Source organism: Microcaecilia unicolor, chromosome 1 (assembly GCF_901765095.1).
Source record: "Microcaecilia unicolor chromosome 1, aMicUni1.1, whole genome shotgun sequence".
Classification (NCBI taxonomy): Eukaryota; Metazoa; Chordata; class Amphibia; order Gymnophiona; family Siphonopidae; genus Microcaecilia; species Microcaecilia unicolor.
Genome location: NC_044031.1, coordinates 111963532 through 111986505, shown reverse-complemented (window position 1 = coordinate 111986505; position 22974 = coordinate 111963532). Strand labels below are relative to the sequence as shown.

Genomic DNA, 22974 nt, shown 5'->3' with positions numbered 1-22974 from the left:
TCATCGGCGCCGGGGGCGCAAGCACCCCCGACGCCGGCACAGCCTGGCGCATCAGCCCTTCCAGGATCCCCGGAAGGATGGCTCTGAGGCACTCGTCCAGGCCCGCTGCCGGGAAAGGCGGTGGGGCCGGTAAGGGTGTCGGTGCCAGAAGCTGCTGGGGGCCAGGAGACGGCACCGAGGTGCCGGAACCCCGACGCGTCGGTACCTCCACCACCGACGGAGATCTCTCCTCTCTGCGATGACGCTTCGGCGTCGACTCCTCTTCAGGGTGCACCGAGGGCTCCCGGTGACGGCGCTTCTTATCTTTTTTCCGGTGCACGTCACCGGTGCCGGAGGGCATGGAGGAGGAGGAGGTCGATCCCCCTCGGTCTCGAGGTACCGGGTCCGACAGGGTTCGGTCCCGTGGCTCACGAGTTGAGGGAGTGACCGGGGCCGACTGCCCACGCGGCCTCTCAACCCCACTCTCACCGGCGGACCGGCGGGCCAACGGGACCTGTTCTCCTGGGGTCGCTGCCATCGGTGCCGATGTCTCGGGCATCGATACCGGTACCGAAGAACCGGCCTTCGATACCGATGCCGTCGAGGTCGACGTCGAGGGGCCGGCGCAAGTTCCAAAAAGACGGTCCCGCAGAACTTGCCTCGCAACCTGAGTCCGTTTCCGGAGACCGAGACACAAAGCGCACGACTTGAGATTGTGCTCCGGCCCGAGGCACTGGAGGCACCAAGCGTGGGTGTCGGTCTGCGAGATCGGCCGGCCGCAGCGACCACACTTTTTAAATCCACTCGGGACCTTCGAGGACATCGACGGAAAAATCGTGTCGGCGAAGTCAAAGTCGGCAATGGTGGCTAAAATCACACCACGAAAAAATCAACCGACCGAGCGGCCACTAGGCCGCAACGTGGCGTCCCCGCTAGAAAGCGAGGGAAAAGGGGGAGCGCGTGCTCCACACGCGCAAAAAGAAATTTCTTTTTTTTTTTTTTTTTTTAAAACAATACAAACAAAAAACAGAGGGAACCGAACGGTCCAAGCGACGATCCGCGTAAACGCGGTCGAAAATCCGGCGGCTGAACAGAGAGAGAGGCAAACGCACCACTCTCTCAGTCGCGGGAAAAAAGTAACTGGCGGGAGCGGTCGCGCACGGGCGGGAAGGCGGCCGCGCATGCGCGGTGGGCGTGGCCTGCGTGCCGACCGTCCCGCGAAGCTTCTTCCGGTTGGTGGGGGCTGCCGCGGACGTCAACCCAGTCGTGAGAACAAGCAGCCTGCTTGTCCTCGGAGAAATATAATTATTCACCAAGCCTCAACAAAGAGATCTCTCTCTCTCTTTTATCCCTGGCTAAGACTGGGGCAAAAGCCAGTATACTCCAAATGAAATTGAGCTCCTGGGCCAATTAGAGCCCAGAACAACAAGTTTGAAATTATACTGCTGACTGCCTTTCCAAAAGGCTTAAACAAAGAAAACAGCACTGATTCTATAGCAACTTCAAAACAAGCAAGCACCACCTGCTGGCCTAAATAGAGAAATACACTTCAGAATATAACCAATACACTTTACAGGCTTGAAACACACTGTTCTGTCACACCACCAAAGCATCACGGAGTGCATGAGCCATTGGTGCTGAGCCCGCCAAAACAGCCATTGAAGCGTGGCCAGATTGAATTCCTGGAGATGGAGTACTGATGGCTAAAGTAGGCAAAAGTAGCATTTCCACAGAAGTAAAGCAAAGCGTGCAGGAACCAGTAGCCGAGAGCTTACCCCCACAGAGTGCAGAAGACTTAATAGGCTCAAACAGAGAATAATAAATATACCTCACAGAAAACAACCAGTCTCTTGACCTCCAAGGCACCAAAGTCCTACAATCTTCTCACAGCACAAGTGCTCTCAAAAAGAACTGCATTGGCTGCTTTTTTTTTTTTTTTTTTTGGGGGGGGGGGAGAAGAGGCAAGAGAAAAAGAGAAGGGATGACTGAGATAGAGGTAGAAAGTGGCAACGGGGGAGCAGGGAGGGACCTGGACCACTAGGATTATACCCAAGGCACAGGATATTCTCAACCCCAAACTCAAATGAACCTATAAGCATGACAGGAGGTCAAACAGAAAGCACCACAGTGCACAGGAGCTGCTATCCTTCCTGCTGGAGACAGAGAATACTGGCTTGGTTGCTAAGCGCAGGAGCTTATGAGGCACAACTCATTACAGTTCTCTATCTACACCTGCTGGCGGATGGTCAACCCGTTTGTCTGGACTGATCCTTGGGACATAATGGAAATTTAATTACCGACTTGCTATTCCCACCTCTACTTTATAAATATGATAAAAACATCAGTCTCAGCATAGACCAACAGGGAACCTTACTAATTACCCTTCTCCATTCAGAATACTGACCTTTTAACCCTACCCTACTCTGTGTTATCTTTTAACCAGTTCTTAATCCACAATAGGACATTACCTCCTATCTTATGACTTTCTAATTTCTTCAGGAGTCTTTCAAAGAGGTACTTTATTAAATGCATTTTTTACAGATACACTTTGAGGCATATTTTCAAAGCACTTAGACTTACAAAGTTCCATAGGTTAATATGGGACTTTGTAAGTCTAAGTGCTTTGAAAATGAGCCCCATTATCAACTGGCTCACCTTTATCCACCTGTTTATTCACCTCTTCAAAGAAATGTAGATTGATGAGGCAAGATTTCCCTTGACTAAATCCATGTTATCTTTGTTTCATTGATCCATGCTTATGTTAATACTCTGTAATTTTGTTCTTTATAATAAGTCTGTATCATTTTGCCCAGCACCGACGTCAGGCTCACCAGTAATTTCCCTGACACCTCTGGAACCCTTTTTAAAAACTGGCTGTACATTGGCCACCCTCCAATCTTCTGGTACCATGCTGAATTTTAAAGATAAGTCATATTACTAACAATAGCTCTGCAAGTTCATTTTTCATCTATCAGTACTGTGGGATTATCCAAGGAATAGGTTGAGAACCTCTGCTTTAGAATGTATAGTCTTCCTAATTAAAATAGCCATACCCAGACAGAATGTTCAAAACAAAAACAAAAAAAAGGCAACAAGTGACAAAATCCCCACGTCAAACTTGTGTCAGTAGTACATTGTTTTTATTCAACAAAGTCTCTGTAATACAATAAATCATAACCTTGCTTCCTAAATCATATTTGGCTATCAGCAACATCTTTTCCCTGAGGATCTACAAGCATTTGACGAGATAACTCTTGAACAACAACCTCGGAGATCATGTAAGACTTTCCAAGTTAGTGACCTTGGATTCCTCATTTAAATTGAGTTTGGGGGGAAAAAAGTGCTATATATCTAGGTGTCTGGTTAACTGATAAAATTCAACTGGTATAGTACCTTCACTGAAAGAGGTGGATGAACTCTCAGTAACATATCTATCCTATCCAGTATTTACTTTGAATTATTAGTACCCTCAAAAAGATCCAACACTGGGGACAGGGAATTCAATCAAAAATCTGAATAGCAATACTGATGCCTGGAGCATCTCCTGTTTCTAAATGACTAAGCAGGTATTTACACCATGTCAGGCAACTGGGTGGGAAAAAGTTTCAGGCAAAAGGAGGACCATTTGGACCAAATCTTAAAGTGTCAATGTAGACACTCCACTGGCCATCATGGACAAAATAATTCATAAGACCAAGGTCAGCCACCAGAAACTGACATGATATTTTTTTCTCTTATATTTACCTATAGTACTAACAAAGAAAACTAAGAGTTGAAAGAAACAGTATATTCAAGCAGAAAGAAAGATAAAAGAGCTGTTGATTAAATGCATACAGTTGTAGTCATATTGCCTTGCACACATTTTTGTATAAAATAGGCTTATTATGCTTCTACATCTTTATATGGTGTTTCAGGGTATTCATATTATTAATTTGTCAAATTTTAAGTACAGAAAAACTACATGTATCTGACAGTCTTGTCCAAATAGAATAGTGGATTGAAATAAAGATTAAACAATGAAAAGTCTCCACAGTACCTACTTTAAAAAATACTGTGCGGTTCTCCCCCCAAAACTGTGCATTTGTTCAGTTAACAAAATTACTTTTAGCCAAATTAAATATATCCATATTTTAATGGTTCTTATGCACATTATGTAAAACTGAAGTTTAAATCAAATTGCCAGCTCTTTATTTTTATATACACTGAATCAGATTCAATTATTTCTTTTGGATATACAGTACAGCACATCAGTGTAGTAGGGTTTGTATTGACATTCTGCTGTACATCAGAGCTAGAGGCTAAAGGGTTGAACTGAGACCTTCTATTTAAAAAAAGAACTCCACACTAATTTAGCTTATCAAGAAACAATGACATATTCTTACACAAGTGTTTTTATAATTAGTTGATTAAAAGAAAAAAACAACTTACCTTTTCCGTCTTTCTTCATCCTTTAAAACTTCATAGATGGCAACCAACTGAAAAACAAAAGTTCACTAAAGAAACCCTTTTCAATTATTTACTTGTCCATACAGAATCAAAATTAACTGTTTAAGAGTTTACAATTCATTTAAAAGTCAATTTAGTGACATCAAGAAATGTATTCCACAATATTTCTTATGCAGCAACATATATTTTTGCTATGCCCTAATAGATAGGCTTTTTAAACTAATTTTAGTTCATCAAGGCCTCTATTCTTAGATGTCACAATAGAACCCTCCCCCCACCCACCCACATACAGTTCTGCCCCTATATTCATGGTAACAGGATGCATTGTTATGTATATTTAGTATGAATATTATTTGCATTCAATTGTATTGTCTCAGTATAGATAGCACTGGGGCTCATTTTCAAAGCACTTAGCCTTACAAAGTTCCATAGTAACCTTTGGAACTTTGTAAGGCTAAGTGCTTTGAAAATACGCCTCACTGTGTATTAGCGTTACTATCCCTATAGTTTGCAGTATCCTGTAATTTACTCCTTGTGAGATTTCCTTATTGGCTGTTACTTCTGAACTAGGGCCAGCCCTCCCTCTCTGCCCCTGGGGACTATGTGAGAGAGTCCCAATCTTGCTAGCATACCTTTGCGATCAGCAGCTGTTCTGGGGGCTGATCTCTCCTTAATCTACTGTGGTTCCATCAAAATTCTTCACCATTTTTCCCCAAGGCATTATTCCCAACAATTGATTCCCAATAGTCCTACACGTCCCCCTTGATTATTATTGTTTTTCCTCTCAGCTGGGGTGAGGTTCTGGCTATCTCCTTGCCTCTGAGGTGGCTGGAGATAGTCTGTTTTGCAGACGGCAACAATTCTTTCCAAGCAACTGAATTGTAAGCTGATTTTATTTGTTTGGTACGATTGCAACATTAAAGAAGAGTTGGATTAAGAAGTGAGAGCCTACTGGTAAAGTCTTTACTTGGGAATGGTTTAGCTGGCTTTTGAAGCTTTGTGACCTCACCTAGCCTACAACAGTACACACATTTACCACTTACGTATTCAAAAACAAACATTAAATTTAGAGACAGTACATGTTAAAAAAAGTAATGGCTTCCGCTAAATATTTCAACTTCTGCTCTACTCCTTAGTTTGATAGCAGGAAAGGGGTGGGTAAAACCTGTAATGCAGAATTTCTCATCTTTCTCCATGTGAATACTTGCTTTTCTATTTCAACTGTGGTTCTCGCTTTCTTTGATTTTATTTTTATTGTAAATTGCTTTGACTTGTGTGCTAAAGATGATATATCAAGTCCAAATAAATCAAATTCAGATGCACTATTTTGAAGTTTTCAGTTCTGTTATTTTAAAGATACTGTATCTAATATTGTAATTGTATCTAATATTGTAATCCTCTAAGAGCAAACTAAAGTCAATACTGAAGGGGTTCTGTTTCTCTAAGGAACATCTTCATACTGATCTGTTTACACTGGACCAGGACAATTAAAGGATTACACTCTATATACTGAAAATACAATGTAAAGTGTGATGTGGATAAAGGCCATAAAGCCACATCATCTTTTTATAGGAAACTATATAAAATTTGTTTTTGCCATGCACGTCACACATAAAGAGCAGAAGTGGCTAAAAGGAAGAAAGGACAAAGATATTACTAACTTCCTTTATTGTAAAGATGACCCAACATGGCTAGGTTTCGGCATGAACATCTGCATCAGGGATCACATAGGTTCCAAAATATGGAATATAGAATGTAAATAACATAGTATATGTCTTCTCTTTCCAGTGATCATCCAATTTAAAACATCTTAAAAAGACGTAGAAATCCCCAACTGCCATTGCCACGCTATGTTAGTGAAGATGACCTACTCAGCTGCACTGAAGCAGCCCATTTCTGCAGAGAAGTACTATTGAAGTTTCAAGAACAGCTCTTCAGCCTCAGTGTTCTAAGACTAAACAGATGCTTGCTTTTGGAATCTAGGTGATATTCCACACTCTTAACAGTTTTGCTTGTGGGTGGGGCCCAGGCAGGTAACAAATCTGATCACTTTGGTCTTTTCTTCCTGCAACCGCAGGATGATGGAGTAAACGTTTTCCTCTAAGCCAAGGCTCTGTCACAAATATAAAATGTTTAATATAGTTTTGTCCCCCCCCCCCCCACACACACAAGAATTACAAAACAGAGTGGCCAAATAGGTTGAAAAGCTCATTTCCTAATACAGGAGAACTTTGATTCGCATCCATTTGTTAGAACAGAAAAAATACTAAAGGACCTCTCCCACATAGAATACATTATTCTATGTGGGAGAGGTCATGCATGATTAGAACTTTATAGAGGAAAGGGGAAATGGGAGTTAATATACCGCCTTTCTGAGGTTTTTGCAACTACATTCAAAGCGGTTTACATATATTCAGGTACTTATTTTGTACCAGGGGCAATGGAGGGTTAAGTGACTTGCCCAGAGTCACAAGGAGCTGCAGTGGGAATCGAACTCAGTTCCCCAGGATCAAAGTTCACTGCACTAACCACTAGGCTACTCCTCTACTCCACACTCTAGGTGACATTCCACAGATTCTAAGCTCTGGAAGAGCTGTTCTGTCCCAGAGCTGTAAGATGACATCAACCATTTGTGTGGCTGATTACATCCCGATTGTCAGCAGAGAATTACACCCCCCCCCCCCCCCCACACACACACACCATTTAAAAAATAATTCTAATATATATTTAGGTGTAAGAGGAAAGCCACTCATCAATATTAGGTTTGCAACAAATTGCCATACTTACTTGTCTAAACTGGATTTCTGCATTATCTTCCTTGTTTTTGTCAGGATGCAAAGTTAAAGAAAGCTTACGATATGCCTTTCTAATGTCCACAGATGAAGCATCCTGCAAACAAGCATAAAATAATATCCATCAGACAGAAACCTAAATGGCTCTCAGTTTGGCTTCCTTCTATACTTTCACTGTTCCTTTTCTATAACAGGAATAAAAACAACTTCTTATATATCGTTGGGGCTTCTGATTCTAGGTGTTTGTAGTTTGGAATTTGAGGCAATTAGATGCTTTCCCAGAGTTCAAAACTAGCAGTTTATTAGTGTATTCATGTTAAAAAAAAATCAGTCAACTTTTAGGTGGATTCCATTCAATGACAACAGTTTTCCACTGCCAGCCCCCCTTTCAAAGTCCAAGCAAAACCATCAGCCCTTTTCCAAGACCCAGCATCTGATCCCTTTCTCCCAGCCCCAGCAGCAGCACCCACAACTGGCATTCTTCAGCATGGCAGGAGCTCGCTACTTCCTTCCGATCACTTAACCTGTCTCTCCTCTGGCTACCAGCACTTCAGGAAGTTAAAAATGCAAGATCAAGTACATCCTGTATCTCATGCCCTTGCAATGCCTGCAGTCAGAAGAGACAGGCTGAACAGTGAGAAAGAAACAGAAACCCCCCACAACTGTGAAGAGCTTGCCAGTGCAAGTGGGTCTTTGAACACACCCCCTTCTCTAACTCAGATGACATCATCCAGCAACTGTAGGATGACAGACTGCTCCTGCACAGCCCATTTTTCTGAACTTAATTTGATTACAAACAGAAATTCCAGATCCCCCATAAGCCCTAAAATAGTGTATAAATGGTCTCCCTACAATACAAAGGAAATTAAGGCTGTTATATCTTCAAGAAGTACTAATTTATTTTAAACAGCGACATCCAAAAATTAGTATTTTATAAACACAATGCTCCTAAATTAATCTATCAGCAACATTTTGACAGATTTAAACTATAGTCTGCCCATTCCTAAACATAATGGCAAACAGATTAGGCAAGGTTAGGCATACAAAAAAAAAAACACCTCAGAACAAGACAGACCATCTATTGACACTTGGCATCCAATCAATTCTCCGAAGTGAATATGCCATGTGCAGACCAGGGACTTATCTGCCTATGTGAAAGATCACCAATTTGCTTCCAGTCTTGATTCCTCTTCCAATATTGGCTGGGGAAGGAGAAGTCATCAGAAAGTTAACACCTGGCAGTCAGATTCAAGGCCCATGACTGCACAGTTCTAAAAGGTTACACAGATGCAAGATCCTACCTAGCCCAGGACTATCACCACAATGGCCAGACAAGTATGTTAGAGAGAGGTTTGAGAGGGGTACATTAAAAAAAAAAATCTCTCTCTCTCACATATATATACATATATATCCAGGTAACTGCAATGAACACTCATGATATGTCAGATCCCAGTTATAGTTCTGAGCTGTAATTAATCATGAGAAAAATACTGGGTTTAAAAAATGGTCAGGTACACATGTGGATCTTGGAGGAATATAGTGTATGAAAAAATCTTGCGTTTGATAATAGTCTTTCAGTTTTTCTGGCAGTGTCCTGTTGACTACACTCCGATATCAGTCTTTATTCGTAGTGTTTGACACTCCTCCACCTCGGTGATTGACTTTTCAGGTACATATGTGGGCATAACTCACATAGTATGAGCAGTACTGGTGATATATTTGAAAGACTAAGATCATAGGTAGTATACTATGGCTAAATCATAAAGTTCATGCCGGTTATGGGATAACTACAAACCCTTTGAAAACCCTACCCAGAGCGACGATTATGCCTATCTTTAACAAAGTAATTAAGAGTAGGTTTTTTGATCAAGAGTGTCTGAAATGTCCATATCGTAATTTTCTGATGGCGATGACTCTGCCTTGCTTTCGACCATAGAAACATATTTGGCTTTACACTTGGAACACATTTTTTGGCCCAGCTTCTCATTTGTTTTCAATTTTTTCAAATCATCGGACATGGCTAGATCGACTTTCAACAGTCCATGTTTAAACTATGTGATTTTGTTTGTCGAATGGGTTGCAGCACGACTTTTGCTTCATTTCGTACTTTTCCAAATACATTGCTTTGTGATACAGGCAGATTTGGTCTTTCATACAGGTGACCATTGCCGACAGCTGTCTGTCATGCAGGTAACGAGTTGATTTGGAGCATCTACCTGGTCTGTAGGGGCCAGATCTCTTACTGGTTGGTGGGGGATCAAATACTTATTTCCCTCTGCAGAATGCAAATAAATTCATATACTTTCCACAATGTGATTTTCCGGATTTAATTTGTGATGTGCTATCTCTCACTGTTACCAATAACCTACCCTTCAATTATGGGCTGCTCATGTCTTTGTCAGTGGGCAAACTTACAAAATCAGCAAGGGATCAAATACTTATTTCCACCACTGTAAGAGGTCGAGGGAGACGTCGGATGGGCAACCGAGGGCAGCTAAGAGCAAGAACACAAACACGGTCCCAGTTTTGGCAGGATTAAATGTAATAAATTTATCAAGCACTAGGTTAACACCAGCACAAGTATCGGTGCTATCCAAAGAATTATCATATGTGCCTACCCAGAGATTTGATTCTTTTCAATTTAGAATAGACCTTGAAAAATTTGTTTGGAGTTTACAACTAAGGATATTTTTTGAAGGTAAGAGCATTGGGTAATCGCATTCCAGAGTATACAACAAATCACAATGAATACCACCGATTCCATTGGATCCTATTGTTAGTGTGTTTAAGCAATTAGTGATAAGAGATGTACACGCATTGTATGACCAAGACCATCATTGGTCACGAGACAACATGACCAAGTTCGAAAGACAAGCGCGCTACGAGTTAAAGAAGAACACGGATATAGTGATAAAAAGAGTGGATAAAGGAGGGGCAGTAGTAGTCCTAGATAGGGCTAAATATATAGCAGAAATTGAATCACAACTAGCAGATGAAACTGCATATAACGTGTTACAGAACGATTGTACTGTCAAACTACAAATTATAATTAAAGACATCACGCAGAGTGGCTTGGAACAGGGATTTTTAACACACAAAGAACATCAATACTTGAACAACAAAAACCCTATGGTTCCGGTTATGTATGCCCTACCTAAAGTGGATAAGGACTCAACCAACCCTTCTGGTAGACCCATTATATGTCATCACGTAGGTCCCTCCTTGAGCCGTTGTCTGTATATGTGGCCACATTTTTGAAAAACTTTGTTCAAAACACCAATTCATACATTAAAGATACCACCCATTTTTTGTCCATCCTCGAAGAGACTGCATTAATGGAGACCGATATTATAATAGTAACTCTTGACATCAAATCGTTGTATACGATGATACCACAGGAAGAGATGCTTGAAGTGGTAGCAGAAACTTTAGAAAGTAGACCTAGACCGCATGAAGTCCCTCCTAACTCTTACCAAGTTAGCATTGTGCAAGAATTTTTTCAAATTTCAAGATCAATTTTTTGTTGAAATTTCAGGGGTAGCGATGGGGGCAACTTTTGCCCCCACATTGGCCAATTTGTTCATGGCCGCTTTTGAGAACAAATGATTGCCCACATCCCCGTTTCGGTCCCATATCCACCTTTGGCGAAGATACATTGATGACTTTTTCCTGCTGTGGCAGGGGAACAGCACACATTTGATGGATTTTCATGCATGGTTAAACCGATGCCATTCTAAAATACAGTTTACAATAACATTTTCAGAGCAGATTATTCATTTCTTAGATGTAGAAATAACCAGGACGGAAAAAGGATTTACATCAAGGGTATACACTAAACCCACTAACAAGAACACAGTCCTAAAGTATAGAAGTTGCCACCCGAGACACCTAAGAGACAGCTTACCTTTTTCCCAGTTTCTCCAGTTTAGGAGAATCTGCACGACTGATATAGATTTTGCACAAAAAGCTGGTAGTTTTGGCAGGGACTTGCAGCAAAGAGGGTACCCGAAGCAAGTCCTGAAGCACACGTACCGCTGAGCAAAATACAATAACAGAGACCTGCTTTTGCAAGGCAGAGAACGCGAGGACCCAGATAAATTATGACGTGTGCCATGCACTTCGTCACAGGAGCAGAAAATGTGGCCAAGATCATCAAGCAACACTGGGAGGTTATGCGGGCACATCCATTGTTCAAGGAACTTCAAGTAAGAACCGCTTTCTGACAGGCTAGGAACCTTAAAGAGATACTAAGCCCGGCAATGTTACCACCTGAATATAAGGATAAAGAACCAGTTCAGTGCGGACATTTTAAGTGCGATAAAAACAGTTGCAGGACCTTTGACTTAACAACAGAGTCAGACACTTTTTGCCATAAGGACAAAAAATACAAGTTGCGGCATTATACCACTTGCTACACAAATCGTTTATTCCATCAGATGTCCATGTGACAAAATATACATAGGGAAGCCCAGCAGATCCCTCAATGCTCGCATGATAGAGCATAGATCAAGAATTACAGCACGTAATCCAGGAGCCCCGTTAGTACAACATTGGATCAATAAGGGGCATACAGTTGAATCCCTACTTTGTCAAGTGATTGAGCATGTCACCTCTCATGTGAGAGGGGGAGATCGGAACCGAAGACTATTACAGCACGAAACTTACTGGATTTTTCATCTAGGGACGGTGGAACCCGCAGGTTTGAATACGTACGTCCACTGGGGATGCTACATGTAAATACAACCAGCTGATTAGAGGAAGTACGTAACACATCCGGTAGAGCATAAAAAATGCCGCCGCCATGTTCCCAATATCCAGTGAGCGATAAGTACCCCAAGGAGATGAGACCTTAAGCCTTGAGTTCAAGAATCAGAGGAGGAGTAAAATACTAATAGAAGTGATTGCTGATGTGTGTATATTTTTGCATTTACAGGACTGTCCCTTGACAAAGCACTCGAGCGAAACAGGCACCTGTTGGGATAGTAAGAACACCTGGGATCGCTCTACAATATGCACACAGATAAGTGTATAAAAATATAAAAAATAAGAAAACTTCCACTGAATTCACTAGAGTCACTTAATTGCACAAAAAAGTTTGACCACAGATAAGTAAAAATATATTAAAAAATTGATATGATGGTAGGGGGTTGTCTATGATTAAAGTCGTCACATAAATTGGGCATATCAGTTTGACACAAGCTTGTTGCCTTAAGTGACTGTATGAGACTTCCCCAAGACATACCTACCAAGAAAGTGATTGTATCTCTACTATCTGGTTTTTGTTGAGTTTATCCTAGAAATAAGCAGTGGATATTCCCCAAGTCTCATCTTAATAATCAATTATCATTTCCATCACCCTTCTCTGTACCTTTTCTAATTCCACTATATCTTTTTTGAGAGGCAGTGACCAGAATTGCACACAGTATTTGAGGTGCAGTCGCACCATGGAGCGATACAAAGGCATTATAACGTCCTCATTTTTGATAAAGAGGATGGATCAACTTCCCTATGAGGGAAGGCTAAAGTGGCTAGGGCTCTTTAGCTTGAAGAGATGGCTAAGGAGAGCTATGCTAGAGGTTTATAAAATACTGAGTGGAGTGGAACAGGTAGATGTGAATCGCTTCTTTACTCTTTCCAAGAATACTAGGACTAGGGGGCATGAAAAGAAGTAGTAAATTTTAAATGAATCGTAGAAATTATTTCTTCACTTAACGAGTAATTAAACTCTGGAATTTGATGCCAGAGAATGTGGTAAAAGAAGTTAGCTTAGAAGGGTTTAAAAAAGATTTGGATAATTTCCTAAGAGAAAAGTCCATAAGCCATTATTAAGATGGACTTGGGAAAATCCACGGCATATTCTGGGATAAGCAGTATAAAATCTGAATTGCTGTTCTGGGATCTTGCCAGGTACTTGTGACCTGGATTAGCCACTGTTAGAAACAGGATACTGGGCTTGATGGACCTTAGGTCTGTCCCAGTATGGCAATGCTTATGTTCTATGTACATGGTCCATGAAACAATATGAATAGCCTATCTGACTTAAAGATTTCATTACCTCCAATTACAACAAGAGAGCTCTGCATACATCCAACTTTTGAAGGATTTGGTTACTTGACTTGTCTGACAGTAAAGCTAGAAGCACAGTCACCCGATTTAGATGAAAGGAGGAAACCATCTTCAGAAGACAAGAATGATACTGATCTGATATATGGACCCACTCTGGATAAAACAGGCAGAGGCACTGTCAAACCTGAAGAAGCCTTGACCGTAGTCCACCAATACTCATTGGAAATTTTTGCTGCCTGAGGTTCAGGGCCCAGGCCCATCTCTGTGAACTGTTTCAAAAAGTCAGCCCTTCTGAGTGCTTGAAAGCCCAAAGTATGCTGAAGCAGCAGCAGCCTGCCTATTTCCACAAAACAACTCCCAGTTCTTGAGGCCAGACTTCCCAGAAACACTCCTCAAAGATGGCTGAGCCCAGTTCTCTTGAAGCCTCTATAGCTTTGCGCCCCCCAGTTCATGGACAACTTTAAAGTCTTCCCCAAATGGACATTTACTCTGGAAAAAAAAAGCAGCTTACTGAGATGTACCCTGGAGACTGAATCAGCCAACTAATTCCAAAACCACAGCCACTTCCTATGTCATCACTGCCAAAGCAGTGCCTTGGCCATAATCCACATGAATGACTGTCAAAGCAGCCACCCTGAGTTTTATGCCTATCATCTGAAAATTCTGGAAGTTGAAGAGTCCACTGGAGAAGTGTTCGAGCCACTCAGCAACACCCTTCCCTTGGACACCTAGCACCAAAGAAGCAAGCCTTTGCTTGAGGGGCTTTGACTTATCAGGGCATCTATGGGGGGAGAGGGAAAACGGGAACATCTGGCCCAAATTTTCATTGAACGATGGGTAGATTCCCCATGAAACAACTCAAACACCATGTCTGGTGCCTCCCTTTCTGTAAGAACCATCACATATATAGATTTGTGAAGTGGAAATTACTTCTCTGGATTTTTTAAAAACTTCTCCATGATGGGATCACTGTCTCCACCTCTTCGACTGAGCCTTAGGCCATCTGCCGGGAGGTCATGTGAAATCAGTGAAGCCCTCTTCCTTCCAAAATAGTTGGAGGGCAGCTGATCCATCCCCTTCTGATGGGGAGATATCCCTCCCCTTAAAGGAAAGGCTCCTCAAGGGAATTGCCTTTCCCAAACTGTCAGTCTCCATCTATGTGGTTTGATAGAGATATAATTTGGTTGCACTTATCACAGCTCCATGACACTTTTGAATCATGACATTATTGCAGAGACTTGTAGCAGAACACAGAGGATTATAGATGGAAATTCATCAATAGGTCTCCGTTAGTGCCTACTGGGTACTACAAGGGTTGGCTTTGTTGGCCATCTTGTTCAATATCTGTGGTTCCTGTGTATAATTTGCTGCATAAACTTGTAGTATCTTACTGTTTATATGCTGCTACTATATTTTCTCTCCATTATAAAGGTGATCTTGATGTGGCATTTGATGATGTATGAATGATTATTCAGACGATTCAAGACTGGATGACAGATCATGTGTAGCACAACTTCTTTGACTGCCCTTACTAGACATATGGAATTGAACGTTATTGTGATTTCAATTTGGATGCTTCCCTTTCGATGAAGCCTTTTCTGAGGGATTTATTTGCAACCTCTTTATTTTAGACTGTGATTATGCCACATTGTCACATTGATTTTAGACCAGTTTTACAGGCTTCAGTTCTAGTCCATTTGAAATATTGCAACTCCTTGCTTTTAGGGATGCCAGTTTGTTTCAAGCTTGTCAAGCCATACAGAATTCAGCTACACATTTGTTAACTGATATGATAAATAAATAAATAAATAAGTGAGCACATTGCAACAGTTCTCTTCACTGGCTTCCTGTCTGGAGAATCAAATTTCAAAATAGGTCATCTTTTTATAGGATTTTTTTTTTTCTGGAGAAGTACCATGTTACTTTATGACTACTGTTACTAACTATGTTCTATCTGGGGCCCTATGCAATGATTGGATATTCCAGCTTCCTATCTAAGCCATATTTAATGGTTAGACGTAAAACATCATTTATTCTGTCAAGTCCCTTTGCACGTTAGCAGTAGGAGATGGATATTTAGACTGGCTGAGAGACTTACTGCATTTTCAGGTAACATTTGATAGTGCTATTTTTTGTGCAAGCATTTAGTACATGAAAAGTTGCTGCTGATCACACTAATGTGATGTGCTGCGCTGCAAGCATTGTATTGTTTTGTTTCACTGTTTATATATATGTAATTTTTGTATCTTGCCTAGAGAGGTGTGCTACCAGTGCTGGCCTTCCGACAGCCACCAAACTTAAAACACAAGCTGATCAGAACAGTGGCGTAGCTAGGGTAGTTGACACCTGGGGCCGGTCATTTTTTAACACCCTCTTCCCCCACTCAGGACCTATAGAGGAATTCTACCATACCATAAGCAGGCATTTGTACGAGTCACACAAGGAAAAGGAAAGCATCTTAAACACTAAAGTGAGCACTAGAACATCAATTCACCTATTGTAAAACGAAAACAGACAGATTAGTACAGATCGTCGATCCTGCACAGTCAATGCCAACCGAAAGCCATGTCTTTTTCACAAATACAGATACACCCTAATCCACTATAGAATAAGTAATCATAAAGTTTCTATTTAGACAAAAATTAAACTGAACCCCTGATGCCAGACTCTGCATACAATGCAATACCACAGAAACAGAAAATGTCCTCTAGTACTGTGCAAAATATAAAGACAGCAGATGTAAATTTGAAAAAACAAATACCAATCACCACTTTACAAATTAACAAATAGAAATAAAACAAATATCATTTTATTGGACTAATACATTTAGCTTTCAGAGGCCAAAACCTCCTTCCTCAGGTCAATTCAGTATAGTACTGTTACAGTGTCCTATCCTGACCTGAGGAAGGGGGTTTTGTTCTCTGAAAGTAAAATGTATTAAAATTAGTCCAATAAAAAGATTACCTTATTTACATGTTCTATTATAAACATTTATTAACACAGCTACAATACTACTTTATCCTAAAGCAAAAAAATAAAAATATATATTTACAGTTTGTTGTCTCTGGTTTCTGCTTTCCTCATCTTTTCACTGTCTTCCTTCTATCCAGCATCTGTCTTCGCTCTCTCTCTGCCATCCAGTGTCTGCCCTCTTTCTCTGCCCCTTCCATCCACTGTCTGCCCTCTCTCCCTTCCATTCACTTCTGCCCCTTCCATGCACCATCTGCCCCAGTCTGCCATCTCTCTCCCCCTTCCATCAACATCTGCCCTCTCTCTCTGCCCCCTTCAATCCGTCTGCCCTCCCTCGACCGTCCATCCAGGGTCTGCCCTCCCTCACACTCCCCCCTTCTATCCCCTCTCTCTCTCTGCCCCCTCTTTTCAGCCCCCAGTTCCAGCCCCCTTATTCCATCTGCCCCTAGTTCCAGCCCCAGCCCACATTTCCCACCTGCCCCCCTTTTCAGCCCCACTATCCCACCAGTCCCCAGCCCTATTCTCCCATCAGTCCCGAGCTTCAGCCCCCAGCCACTTCTCCCTGTCTTCTTTTCAGCCCCTAGTTTCAACCCTAGCCCTCTTCTCTCACCAGTCCCAAGCTTCAGCCCCAGCCAGTTCTCCCTGTCCCCTTTAAAGCCCCTAGTCCCCACAGTTTCAGCCCCCTTCATCCACCACATGCCTTGCATCCCCCCCTTTTCAGCCCCAGACCCATTCTCCCACCTGCCCCAGGCATGGACCCATTTTCCCTCCTGCCCCCTTGTCAGACCCCAGTTCCAGCTTCAGACCCCTTCTCCCATCTGAGCACTCCCCTCCCCTTCTCCCCTCTCTGAGCACCCATCTGAGCTCCCCCACCCTCCCTAATCCCCTTTAAGCACCCCTCTGAGCTCCCTCACCCCTCCCCAATCCCCTTCTCCCCTCCTTGATGCTCTCCCACCCTCTCTAATCCCCTTTAAGCACCCCTCTGAGCTCCCCCACCCTTCCCCAATCCCCTTCTCCCCTCTCTGAGCTCCCCCAGCCTCCCTAATCCCCTTTAAGCACCCCTCTGAGCTCCCCCACCCCTCCCCAATCCCCTTCTCCCCTCTCTGAGCTCCCCACCCTCCCTAATCCCCTTTAAGCACCCCTCTGAGCTCCCCCACCCTTCCCCCCTCTCTGAGCTCCCCCACCCTCCCTAATCCCCTTTAAGCACTCCTCTGAGCTCCCCACCCTTCCCCAATCCCCCTCTCTGAGCTCCCCCACCCTCCCTAATCCCCTTCAAGCACCCCTCTGAGCTCCCCCACCCCTCCCCAATCCCCTTCTCCCCTCTGAGTCCCCCCGACCCAACAGCTGAGATCCGTTCTCCTGCTGCTCCTACCCTGTCCTGCCTTTAAAAAAAATGTTTTCGACGCGCTGGAGAGTGGCAGGCAGCGCGCCTCGCGTCTGCCCTGCTAGTAAAGAAGATCTCGTCGACGTCGTCATCCTTCCCACACTGAGTCCCGCCCGCCCCCGCGGTAATAGGAAGTTGCCTCAGAGTGGGGCGGGACTCAATGTGGGAAGGGTGACGACGTCAGCGAGATCTTCTTTACTAGCAGGGCAGACGCGAGGCACGCTGCCTGCCACTCTCCGGCGCTTCGAAAAAAAAGTTTTTAAGCCGGAGCGGAGCATCCCCCCACCCGATGACACCCGGGGCGGACTGCCCCCACCGCCCCGCCCTTGCTACGCCACTGGATCAGAAGTAAACTCCCAACACAGACGGAAAAAGAAAAGGGCACATTTCCCTGTAACATAGCCAGCTGCAAACTATGCCTAAACATTTCACAAGACCCCACAGTCATTCACAAGGGAAAAATATTCAACATAAAGGACTATTTTACATGCTCATCTTCCAATGTGGTATATATCATTCAGTGTAAAAAATGTAACGAAGGATGCTATACTGGAGAAACAGGCCAGATGCTTAAGACAAGATTCAATCTGCACAGACATCACATGAAAATAGCCGGTGACAGTCAAGCCCCCACCCCTGTGGGCCAACACTTTACAAGACCAGAACACTGAAAGGTAATTTTAAAACAATACAGGAACGTAAGACCTTTGAAATAAGAATGATTGAATATTTTGACACCCAACAAACAGGACTTAATAAGGATATGGGTTTTCTAACCCATTATAAACCATAAAGCTGTATTTCTTTATTTCTCTGTTTATTACCCTCCTCTCACCTACCAACACCCATCCTGTTAGAATATCAATGAAATGCTTTGATGTCCCCATGCATACCCCCACCCTCCCACTCTGTCAGACTGTCAAAATAATGCTTTGATGTTTCTCTTATATATACTATCTGCTAACACATTTGCTTATTTCCGGTCTGATGAAGAAGGGCAACCTTCAAAAGCTAATCAAGAAATGTATTAAGTTATGTCCAATAAAAAAGGTATCTTATTTTCTTTTCCATGTTTTATTTTGTTTGATTTCTATTTTATCTTGCCTGGAACAGTATATAGTGCAAGCTATAAATAACTTTAATACTCATTAATGAATCAACACATCATTGGACACAGGAGAAGCCATCAAAGGTTCTAAGTGATTCAATGAGAAAAATTTAGAAAGTTGGGATGGTTCATAAATATAATAATGTTAAATATATATTTACTACTTATTTGCAAGGAAAACAAAAACAAAGCTTCCAGCTATAACACTTGGATAAGTGGAGAAACTTATTTTCTGGTTGGCTTTAGAGGCAGTTGGGTACAATCTCCGTTTCGGATCATTTGAGATTTTTTTTTAATCACAAAGATTCTCATAAGAAAATCCTGAACAGAGTCCACCAATAGAGACACAATAAGTTTCAGGAATTGGCCTCTCTTCATTTAGATCTCTTAAGCTCTGATATTCAAAAGATCCATTGACTCCTGCATCTCTGGTGGAAAAAAAAACAAAAAAAATAACCCTTCCCCCGCCCCCTTTTTCATTCTCCCAGGCATTTGTCAGGCAGGGCTGGGTGGTCTGTTTCTGTTTGCTTCTCTTGTACAGTATCTTCCTCCTCTACTGATTTTCTTCTGTCCTATCTACAATATGGAGTTCCTTTGATAAATTCTTGTATTTGATTGTTTAACCTATAGCAAGATGCTGTACAAACATATTTTAGCAAAAAAAAAAAAATCAGAGATTCTTCTGAGACAGATTTTCTTTTTTTTCATATTTTTATTAAAGGTTTTTTTCAAAACATAATACACAAAAGTAAACACAAAGTCAAACAATATCAACAATCCATGGCAAATAAGCGGAAATAAAGATCAGAACAATATTACCATCTTTCCATGACAATACCTTTAGACACATAGCATAAATACATAAGGTTAATTAGTGCTATGGGGTTCCTGACAAAATAAGTCTAAGCGAGCCCAAGTCTTTAAGACAGACTTAACCCTGTGATGTTTATGGGCCAGAATTGTTTCATATTTTCTTATCAGACAGACGTAACTACACCATTCATTGTAATTTAGATTCACATTATTTTTCCAAGTTGAAACAATTAAGTGCAGAGCAACAGCTAACAGTATACTGAACAATTTCTTATCTGAATCTAGAAGAGAGATATTAGGAGAAGAGGCTCGCAAAATCACCACTTCATAAGAGATTGCTGTAGACTCAGGCAAGTGAAAAATAAGACACATTTTTGCCCAAATAAGTCGCCAGTATGCTCTAACGTTTTTACAGAAAAAGACCATACGCGCTAACGATCCATCGTTCTCCTGACAAGACCAGCATTTGAAGTTGACACTCTTAGTGATCCATGCTACTCGAGTAGGGGTCCAGTAGGCTCTGTGGAATGTAAAATATGAGGATTGGGATATCGCTGCTGACTTAGTGGGACACAAGGAATTAACCCAAAAGGTGTACCAATCAAAGTCAGACGCATCTAAACTGAAATCCTCTTCCCAAGACAGCTTTACGGGAGCAACAGTGTCAACATATAAATCCTTATGCAGACCTAATATCACAACCTTATATTCTAATAATTAATATCCCTGAACAGATTATATAGCGTCCTGAGAGCTAGCCATAGATTGTCCAGAAATGCAGCTCTTCTATTTCTACCCCAGAAGCTTACTGTATGGAAAAAATAGAAGACGTCCACCTACCTCAGCTCCATCATCTCCTAATTCATCTACAGATATGGCAGGTGTGAGCAATGAAGCAGATGGCTTCATTTGACTCCCCAAACTTGCTTCACCTATCAAACTGTACTTGAATCTGTGGATACTGGAAGTGATACCACTGAAGTTCCAAATGATGTCAAAAAAGGAGGAAGTATGCATTTTTCTAGGAATGGAGATTATCTGGGCCTAGAGTTTGTCGGCTGTCCTTCCCGACAACGCAATAATCCACTCACTCAGGAATCGTGCAAAATCCTCAGTCCTTATTACATGATGATCTAATCGGGCCATGGTGAGAAATCAAAACTTTGTTCTTTTTGCTTTACGGTGCCCCATAGGCAAAGGGAGGAAAAGAATAAGCAGCTGACAGCATAACTCATGAAGTCACCATCATGAACCACCCCTACCCTTAGGTTTTTAGCCCATATTTCCTATGCCATTTTAACATACAAATCACTAAATAGAACAAGCAAACTAACTCTGTTACCTAGATAACCTTTTAATTAGTAGAGGAAGACTTCTTCAGAAACTCTACAACAGCTGATCCAACTTATAGTAGGACCACTGATTGCTCTGCTCTGCGTGGCCAATTTTTCTACTCACGCTGGCGAGAATCCTCATCAGTCCAAATCCTCTCTCACTAGCACTAGCAATATATTTTTTTTCACATTTTTAAAAAATTTTTATACATGCCGTGCAGTGTAAAAAAGAACAAATACTTAGCTGTGGCTGTGCTGGAATGGTAGTGAATGTCCGCACCCAACAGCGAGCCCCTGTTTGTTTCGTGATAAGGTTGACAATTCAGAGAGATCAGTAGAATTGGGCCATAAACTATGCGCAAGGTGTACATTTTGTATGATAATGTTATCAGAGGACGTTTTTCAAAATCCAGTAGATGGTAAAAGTTACAAATTGCGACATGCGACCGACTGTGAAACTAATCACGTGGTCTATATTTTGATCTGTCCGTGTCGCAAAATATATGTTGGCAAAACGATCCGTATGTTGAAAAACAGGCTTAGTGATCATAAGCATAATTTAAAATATAGTGTAGTAGAAGCTCCGCTAGTGCAACATAGTGTAGAGTATTCACATAAATTTGAAGACTATAGATGTACTGTGATAGATCACATCCCCGCTCATATTCGTGGCGGGGATCATGATCGTTATCTGACACAAAGAGAACAGCGTTGGATCTATAAATTAAAATCCTTAATACCGCAAGGTCTTAACAGCAAAATTGAATGGAAGGTTTTCCTTTAAATAGCATTCAATTAGAAAGTCTTCTAACTTCTAAATAGATTGGGTGCTAGGATTGGTTGATGACAACCCGGAAGTAGTTTAAATTGCCCCAGTTCAGTACAGCAGTTACGATTGCGCTGGCTGGTGGCTTGTGGAAGGTATCTACCGGTCTCATATAGGGGGTAGAAGTAGAGAGTGCTCCTCTCTGAAGGGATAATCGCTAGTAAGGATTTTTTCTTATTACTGTAGGTGCTGTGAAAAGATGTAAAGTCTGGCCCCTTAGAAGCATTGAGCGAAACAGGGGCTTGCTGTTGGGTGCGGACATTCGCTACCATTCCAGCACAGCCACAGCTAAGTATTTGTTCTTTTTTACACTGCACAGCATATATAAAAAATTTTTAAAAATGTGAAAAAAATGTATTACTGCTAGTGCTAGTGAGAGAGGATTTGGACTGATGAGGATTCTCGCCAGCGTGAGTCGAATAATTGGCCACGCAGAACAGAGCAATCAGCGGTCCTACTATAAGTTGGATCAGCTGTTGTAGAGTTTCTGAAGTCTTTTCCTCTACTAATTAAAAGGTTATCTAGGTAACAGAGTTAGTTTGCTTGTTCTATTTAGTGATTTGTATGTTCAAACTCAGACAAGCATTATAGTTCAACAACCGAACTATGCCATTTTAAGCAAACTATGGGACCCATTGCCAGATTAGAAGACCCCCCATTATCACACTAAAAATCTACCCGATACAAAAGTAGCTGTGAAATTAAACTTAGCAGTCCCTGGGACTGATGAATCCTCCAGGCACAAATTGGAGTTGCACAGTATTACAACAGACTGAAAATCTAAAAAGTATGCTGTGTTAGCAAAGCAACTTAATCTGAGACCATGAGCCTGGTGGTTCACATCAATCAGTAAAATTCAAAAGGGAATTAACTTAAAGAAAACCAAGTACATCGTTGCCTCCAGCCTAGGTAAAGATAAAGTGTTCCATACCAACATGTCCAAAAAATTCGTATAAACTGTAAAGCCTCCACTTTGCCCTCTCCCTTGAGCAATATTGAATTGCATAACCAGGTAGACAGATCGCTTGCAGCAATTGGCCCTCCAATGTAAATAGCCAAGTTTCTGCAATATATTGAGCATAGCTATTTGCCACCCAAAAGATCTATTTAATCCACTATTACATACTTATCTAGCATTAAAATAGCAACATGGAACTGGTAGCATTTCCCCACTTGATTGCCTGTTGATCAAGCATTCAAGTGCTTGCCAACAAAGCCTTTTGTATTTAGAAAACCACCCACCGCTACACCATTCT

The 22974-nt window shown here is 41.9% G+C and overlaps 1 protein-coding gene across 1 annotated transcript in view; it reads right to left on the bottom strand.

Annotated features, from left to right (window-relative positions):
• DNAJC1 (DnaJ heat shock protein family (Hsp40) member C1) overlaps positions 1–22974 on the bottom strand; it is a 329370-nt gene that overhangs the window by 224725 nt on the left and 81671 nt on the right. Inside the window, exons 2-3 of the mRNA XM_030199432.1 lie at positions 7213–7314; positions 4408–4454 (exon numbers count right to left, since the gene is read on the bottom strand). Of these exons, the coding sequence (XP_030055292.1) occupies positions 4408–4454; positions 7213–7314 (149 nt within the window). The remainder of the gene's footprint in view (positions 1–4407; positions 4455–7212; positions 7315–22974) is intronic.